The 8,603-nt window shown below is 36.5% G+C and overlaps 1 protein-coding gene across 1 annotated transcript; it reads left to right on the top strand.

Annotated features, from left to right (window-relative positions):
* The first annotated feature begins 3,209 nt into the window (after positions 1–3,209).
* LOC130995789 (phosphate transporter PHO1 homolog 3-like) lies at positions 3,210–7,755 on the top strand. Its single transcript, XM_057921211.1, has 12 exons — positions 3,210–3,349; positions 4,261–4,881; positions 4,963–5,326; positions 5,420–5,540; positions 5,621–5,750; positions 5,851–5,971; positions 6,057–6,315; positions 6,410–6,514; positions 6,602–6,796; positions 6,859–7,137; positions 7,219–7,355; positions 7,434–7,755. The coding sequence occupies exons 2-12, from the start codon at positions 4,299–4,301 to the stop codon at positions 7,531–7,533; spliced, it is 2,394 nt and encodes a 797-aa protein (XP_057777194.1). The 5' UTR covers positions 3,210–3,349; positions 4,261–4,298; the 3' UTR covers positions 7,534–7,755.
* Positions 7,756–8,603: the final 848 nt, after the last annotated feature.

The following is an 8,603-nucleotide window of genomic DNA, read 5'->3' as shown; positions in this document are numbered from 1 at the left end:
TTAAATATGTAACTAATACTCCCTCCGTCCCATTTATAATGAGATTTTACTGTTCGGCACGAAGATTAAGAAGAGTAGAATTAAGGAAATTAGACGTGTAGTGTTATTTTAATTAAAACACACACAATCACACACACACTCCCTCTCTCTCTGCCTCACCGGTACACGGCGGCGCCGGCGCCGGCGAGCGCCGCCTCGTCGGCTCCTCTCCGTCCCCCCCGTCCTCTCTCTCCCTTCCCTCTCTCCATGGCAGAAACCAAACAAAAATTAAAAATTCTTCCCAAAATTGAAGAAATTGTAGAAACCAAATCGAAGAAATAGAAGAAACCAAACAAATTTTTCAGAAACCAAATCGAAGAAACCAAACAAATGTTTCAGAAACCAGATCGAAATTAATTCCAAACAAGTTTCGAAATTAGATCCCCAAATCGGAGCCCTATATTCCCAAATCCACGGCCTCCTCTCAAATCCACAACTCCACAAATTGGAGCCCTAGAGGAGGGCGACGCGTTGGAAGAAGGAGAAGATGGACGGCGGACGTGGACGACGTGGAAGGACGACGCGGGATGAAGGAGAAGATGAACGGCGCGCCTCTTCTTCTTGTCGGCGGCGCAGCCCTCCTTCGGTAACGCGGGTGAGACCGGGTGGTGGGGGGGCGCGAGGGCGGTGGAGGCGACGGGCGGTGGTGTTTGAAGAGAGAAGGGAGGCAGGCGGCGACTGGTAGGGGGGAGGAGAGAGAGAGAGAGAGAGTAGAGTTATGATTTATTTAAGAGTAATTAGGGAGTATTTTAATGCTTAATCCACCCCTTATTTTTCCCAAAAAGGAAACGTGCCATGAATAATAGGACAGCCCAAAAAGAAAAGTGTGTCATTATAAATGAGATGGAGGGAGTCGTGATTATCTACATGCCAATGAGACATTACTTTAGTGGCAAAGTTGAAGCACCCAAAGACTCTCCTTTGTGAGAGGTCTCAGGTTCAATCCCGCCTGTGTGCGAGTAGTTTTTCCACTTTTGTGTGGGTAGTGTTCTCACTCTTGTGTGGGTAGTGGTTCCGCCTGTGTGCGATTGTTTTTTCACATTTGTATGGTGTAGAGGTCTTGTCTACGTGCAAATTACTTATTTGATTATATATTAGATACATCTTGAAATTCTAAAAAAAAAAATTATCTACATTATCAAATGTCACTAATTTTTATAGCACACATAATAGCTACTAAGCCTCATATTATTTATGTTATTATTGAAATTTTTAGTGAACTCACCTCTCTCTCCACACACCCACCCACCCAATTAACTTGATTGATTATGTTCTCGATGCACAGCATATACAATTTACATATTTATGTTTGTAAATTAATTAATTTAGTGAATATGTAGCATTTAGTTGGTTCCTTGTATATCTATCATAATCGTTTGTCCTCTTGTTGAGCTAGTAATACTGGTCTTGAATTTTAACATATACATAATCCATGTCAACAGCAAATAAGATTTACATTTCATTAATAAAAAAATTCAAATAAGATTTACGTTATAGAACTTCTTGTGTGATGGAAAAACCCTTCGATAATGCTAAACACCCCACCCCCCCACCCCACCCCCAATGGGCAAAAAAGAAGAAATTAAAGACCTGAAATCTTTCAACTACTGCCTCAGATTTTCAATTGTATCATGTAGGTCAAAATTAAACAACATTCCTAAATACTACCTCCTTCATCTCTCAAACATCGATCCTAAGGGAGGGTAACATAAATTTTAACAAAAATTTATTATGTATTAAATAAATGGAGAATGGATCCCACAAAAAGTGAAGATTATTAGTGAGTGAAATTATTTTCAAAAGTAGATTGGAAAGATGTTTTAGGGACGGACCAAAATGAAAAGTGAAGAAAATGTTTGAGGGACGGAGGGAAAAATGATGAACTTCTCTTTTGTATAAAATATAAAAAAAAAATGAGATATTTATAAACATAAATTTTTGTTATCCCTAATTTTCTCATGATAGATTTATCCATCAAAATAAATGCACCCATATTGTATTAGAAAAAGGATTTTTTTTGGCAACTATTAAATGAAGAAATTAAATAGTACTTCATCCGTTCCAACGAAAGTGGTGCGTATTTCTTTTTGAGTCGTCCCAACAAAAGTGGTGTATTTTTTTTTGGTGATAATTTTACATTACAAACAATATGGCTCCACACATCTTTACACACTTTTATATTATAATTTTATTCTCTTTAAATTTCGTGTCGAAAAAAGCGCACCGCTTTCGTTGGGACGGATGGAGTAGTAAAAAGTTTACAATTACGTGTATTACGTTACATAGCACAGAAGCTTCTTCGCGCAATACTAAGTCACATTAATCCGCTCGTATATACGTATAAATGGGCGTGCAACACATAGAAACACGTCCAGCCACGTACTACCAACTTTTTCCAATTAATTAGCTTAAGTTATTACTATGATTTGACTTTCAAAGATGGTTTTGAGCTTTTCGAAAAAGAAAATGCTTTCGAGGCCCCTGTATATATATATACTTTTTTTTTCTCTTAAATCAATCAATATCTTTTGATCAAAGGTGGCTGCACACCCACACACATGACACATATATATGTGTTTTATGTACGTGTGAATTTTCTATTATATTCAAACAAGTGACCCCTATTTTGCAGGTAGTAACGCTTCATATCGAAACTTTTTGTTGTTGCATGGGACTTTCCTCGAGGCAAGCTGCCTTATATTTTTAATTAGGGTTTATCTCAATCTTTTTTGAGAAAGGGTTTATCTCAATCTTACCAACCTTTTTTCCGTGTTTAAGAAATATCCTTACAGTTCCTAAGGGACATCTAAGCGTGCGAACCCTTGTTTTAATTGCCTGTAATAAGTGAGTATAGAGTTCAAATCTCACCGCTCTCTCTTACCTAAATAAAAAAAATGTCATTATCACATGTTACAATGTTACGAAAGTGAAATAAATTTATTTGTATCGTGGCAAAAAGGCCAAGAACTAGGAAATGAGTTCTGTCTCTCATGGTTGCATTTAGCTGTTTCTTCCTTATATTTCATTTTTTTTTGGCAAACTCTAAGTTTTAATATATTAAATTTCAGGTATATATGTATGTGTGTGTGTGTTTTTCTATATTGTTAATGGTTTTCGATTATAGTTAGTTATTCTATAATTAGAGTTTTTATTGAATTTATAAGAAGAGAGTTGATAAATTATTTTTTCCTTTGAGGGGGTGGGACGGGGAAGAACCCTAGACCTCGTCTGCCTTTTGGACGTCTCTCCGAAGAAATCCAAAAGGATCTGTGTCTGCATGCCCTGCACAACACAACCATGCATGATTAAGGTCAATTTTATATGTGCATGGATATATACAAACTTATACACGTATTAATTGCATATTCATGAACATAATTCGTACGTGGTTTTTCCCTATAGCAGCTTTTTTACAGTGCATTCATTCAATGATTTGAAAATTATTTCCTTTTGGAATACTTTCTCATTTTATTATCTTCTTTTCAAGTTTTAAATCAATTTATACGTAGAATTAATATATAGAAGCAATGCATGTCTTTGAATTATTAAAAGGGTTTCCCAAATTTGACAATTATGCTAGTTGAATTAGGCAAAAGAAGCCCACAAAATAGTTTGAAATGTTAAATTCTTGCTTTTCTAATCGATCATTAGTGGACTTAAATCACAGATTTATATATATTAAATAACAGCTTTACGAAGTCAGAGACACCAAAACCAGCAATCTTGACCACTGTGAAAATACTAGTTTTGGTGCTGAACATTCATTAAACAAGTGGATAAGGAAAACGACAACTGCTCAACAACTCTGTCACTTTCAAAATTCTGACAAAGTTTTTATTTTATTTTATTTTATTTTTTTTTTTTTTTTTGAGGAGAATTCTGACAAAGTTAAAAGTATATAAACTATGTTGTGTTTAGACGACAATGGGTGGATTCAATTATAATCAGTGCAGGGGTCAAACTATTTCTGCGTTGTGATAATTTTACTCTTTTGTCGGTATATTATATCATTAATTATTACATTCTGCATGCCTTTCATTTTTCTACTATATATATATGCTGGATTACAGCGTTGAGTTTCATTTATTTTCAAGCTACTGTGTCCATCTCATCAGAATGTTCCCAAACACCTCCTGAATTTGAAAATTCTTCATCTAAATATTTAATATTTCTTCTCTTATATATACTGCACTGAGCATTTGCATTCTCCTCCTCCATTAGCTAGCTAAGAAAATCTGTCACCCAAAAAAAAAAAAACCATGAAGTTTGGTAAGGAATTTGCCTCACAAATGGTGCCAGAATGGCAAGAAGCATACACAGATTATGAGTACTTGAAAACTCTTGTAAAAGAAATCGAAATATTCAAGCAAAGAACGAGAGCGGAGAAGGCGGCTGGTCCGAGGCGAAGCCACACTCTGTACAGAGCCTTCAGTGGGCTAACACAGAGGGTGAACTCTCCAAGAGCTCATCAGGCTGCTGCAGCTGACATAGAGAATCAAGCCATTCTGGTGCAGAGCGTGAGGCGAGATGGCGAGGAGCGTTCAGAGACGATGTTTCTGATGGCTGCAGACGACGGAGGGGAGTATGAGCTGGTCTATTTCAAGAGGCTGGATGATGAGTTCAATAAGGTGCTCAAGTTTTATAGGTTGAAAGTTGATGAGGTGATGAAGGAGGCTGCTGTGTTGAACAAGCAAATGGAGGCGTTGATCGCCTTTCGTGTCAAGGTGGAGCACCCGCAAGGCTGGACTACTAGTGTGGAGGAGACCACTCAACTTGCCTCTGATGCTGCAGCTTCTTCAGCTGCATTGTTTGCCAACACGCCCTCTGCAGTCAAAGCAAGCAGTCAGTTTTCTACTACTTAATTCTCTTTTTTTGAGTGTGTCAAGTTGAGAGAGCTAATGATTGGGTGTTTTGATGATGCAGGAAGAGTTCCAATGGCTGTTATTGATGAAGAAGGTTCGATGCCGGGCAGCCAGGGGCAGTCTGATGAATCGCAGGGGGACAGGAAAGATGGCAATAATGAGACAATGAGACCAGTGAATGCAAGGATTCAAGAACTGAAGCAGAATGATATCAAAGCCAAGAGGCCGGCGCCTTTGGAGATTCTTAAACGTGTCAAGTTTAACACGGCTCAAGAAACTCCTCGTTCGACAATCAAAGGATTCCTCAATCTTCCTAACCAAGCAGATTTGAAGTTCACTAAGGATAATTTGAAGAAAGCAGAAGATCAGCTTAAGATGGCTTTTGTTGGATTTTATCAGAAGCTCAGACTTCTCAAAAGCTACAGGTATATAGAGGTTCTAGCTAGATTTATTTATTTCTTTCTTAAGATTATTATCTTTTGTGATTTATTTACTTACTGTTTGTGTAACTGCAACAGTTTTCTCAATATTATGGCATTCTCAAAGATCATGAAGAAATATGATAAGGTTGCTTCAAGAAATGCATCAAAATCTTACATGAAAATGGTTGATAATTCCTATCTGGGCAGCTCTGATGAGGTAGAAATCATTCAAAAATTCGTTTGTTGTGTAAAGATGTCAAAAATTGCAACTGGAATAAGCTTATTATGTTAGTATAGGTGAGCAAACTGATGGAAAGGGTAGAAGCCATGTTCATCAAGCATTTCTCCAACTCTAACCGCAGCAAAGGAATGAACATCTTGAGGCCTAAGAGAAAAAGGGAAACACATAGAATCACATTCTCCATGGGTAAAAGACAATCTACGTTTATGTCTGCAGCTCAATTTTTAGTGAAAAGAATAATGGGATGTTTGTTCCTAACATGCAAGAAAATGTCTGTGACCTGCAGGATTTCTGTTTGGATGCACCATTGCTCTTATAATAGCACTAGTTTTGATCATTCGAGCGCGTAATATACTTGACAAACAAGGGAGAGTGATCTACATGGAAACCATGTTTCCCCTCTACAGGTAAAAAAATAAGCCCTACTCCATCTCCCCACTTTCTTGACATTAATACAAACTTTTCACTAACTTGAATCAACTTCTGTCACAGTTTATTCGGGTTCATCGTTCTTCACATGATGATGTATGCTGTGAACATATACTTCTGGAGGCGGTATCGAGTGAATTACTCCTTCATATTTGGATTTAAGGAAGGAACAGAACTAGGATACAGAGAGGTTCTGCTTCTTGGATTCAGTTTGAGTGTGTTGGCTCTAGCTAGTGTTCTTGCTAATCTTGACATGGAAATGGATCCAATCACAGCAGACTACAAACCCATTACAGAGCTCCTTCCTCTTGGATTAGTAGCGGTAATTATATTAATGGAAAGCTTTTTTAATCCAAGTTATGTTGTGAAATATGCATATGTTGAAGATCAAAATTTTCATTCTTATTTTTGTGCAGCTTGTGATTATGATTATGCTGTGCCCTTTCAACATCTTGTACCGTTCGAGTCGCTATTTTCTGCTCGTCTGCATCTTCCACTGCCTCTTAGCTCCTCTCTATAAGGTGAAAAACACAAGACTTGATGAACATGATATTTTGTGATTGATTAGACCAAGTTAAACACTATTCTTACATATATATTTCTTGAAGGTTACATTGCCAGATTTCTTCCTAGCAGACCAGCTAACAAGCCAGGTTCAAGCTCTGAGGAGTCTAGAGTTCTACACTTGCTACTACGGTTGGGGAGACTACAAACGCAGGCAAAACAACTGCAAATCCAACGACGTTTTCAACACCTTCTCCTTCATCATCGCTGCCGTGCCATACATATGGCGTCTCCTGCAGGTGCATAAAATCAAATAAATCAAAGCAAAAATAGTTGCAAAACTCATGTTGATTTTGTGCAGTGTCTGCGACGCCTCAGTGATGAGAGAGACATTCATCAAGGCTACAACGGCTTGAAATATCTGTCGACAATCATTGCAGTGTGCGCAAGAACAGCCTACACCCTCAACAAAGGGCCTACCTGGAAGATGGTAGCCTGGATCACCTCAATCATCGCCACCATCATCAGCACGTATTGGGACATCGTCATGGATTGGGGGCTGTTTCAACGCAAATCCAAGAACAGATGGTTGAGAGACAAGCTGCTTGTCCCACACACAAGTGTCTACTTTGCAGCCATTGTAAGAACATAACATAACATCAGTTTTTCTTTTCTAGAAGCAAAGTTTTTAATATATAATTAAATTAAATGGCTACTGCAGATTTTGAATGTGTTGCTGAGATTAGCATGGATGCAGACTGTGATGAATATCACCGTTTTCTCACTGCATAGGCAGACCATGGTTGCGCTCGTGGCTTCTCTAGAAATCCTTCGTCGCGGACTCTGGAACTTCTTCAGGTTGTTACAACCTAGCTAGATGCTACATAACTTGATATATGAATTATGTGTAATGGAATTTGTTGGATATATGTGCAGGCTGGAGAATGAACACCTCAACAACGTTGGCAAATTTCGAGCTTTCAAATCAGTGCCATTACCGTTCAACTACGATGAAGATGAAGATAAAGATGAGTAGTAGAAAGAATTGAAGCTGATGACACACAATTTTCAAATACAATGTCAAGTCACCTGCGTCATAGACTAGAGCCATATTCTTTAATTTTTTTACACATTTGTAATCGTCAAATTCACTTAAATGTGAAAGAATACCATAAATTCAAAGATACAAAAATGTGAAACAATACTTGGTGACAAAATTTGAGATAGATAATGGAAATTAATCATGGTTTGCTATTTATATCATATACCATTTACAAATATTATTCAATTATGGTTTGTTATTTCCATCACATACCCGGTAAATCTATCTCTTTTCAATTTTTTCTCTAGCTTATAAATTCGACCCTTACATTTCTTATAAGTACATAAATTAATTAGCAATTCTAGAAACTAAAAATGTTTATGGGATACGGTATGATCGGTATCTGCCTTCGGTTTAGTATTAGAGCATATCCAGCAGATCTCTCAAAAATAATCCTAACTTTAAATTTGAGCTAAAATAATAAAAAGTGAGATAAAATGATTATCTAACATATCACCTATATTAAGTTGGGCCACAAAAAAATTTACACCCCCTTAAATCTAATTATAAATTTATAAAATAGATAATGAAAAATAGGAGAGCTGTTGTGTGCAATTATAAAATAGAGGTTAAAAATAATTTAGGGAAGACTTTAGGAGTAAAATTTTGAGAGATCTGTTGTGGATGCTCTAAGACACCGTCAGTGGCTTCTCGAGAAGTAACGAAGTAAACATCAAAATTAATTTCTGTCTATTTATTTCTAACATTATATTCCTAGCTTAAAGCGAATTTTACTTTGGAGTGAACTAATGGAGGATTAATTATATTGTATGTCCTCAAATTTCCAACATTTTTTAAAGACATTCTCCAATTTTTATTCATTTAAAAATTTAATTTTTTAATATCTATACTATATTAAAAAGACAGTTTCCAATTTCAAAATTGAGTGACAATTTTGTAGTTATAATAAAATTGAAGGTTTATGTTTAAATTATATTTTTATTTTTATTTTCCATTTCTTTAACTTCTTATTTGTTGTTTTACTTTCCAAAATTGTGAAATTC

Source organism: Salvia miltiorrhiza, chromosome 7 (assembly GCF_028751815.1).
Source record: "Salvia miltiorrhiza cultivar Shanhuang (shh) chromosome 7, IMPLAD_Smil_shh, whole genome shotgun sequence".
In the NCBI taxonomy this organism is placed as follows: Eukaryota; Viridiplantae; Streptophyta; class Magnoliopsida; order Lamiales; family Lamiaceae; genus Salvia; species Salvia miltiorrhiza.
Note: the sequence above shows the minus strand (reverse complement) of the source record. Positions and strands in the feature narration are given on the sequence as shown.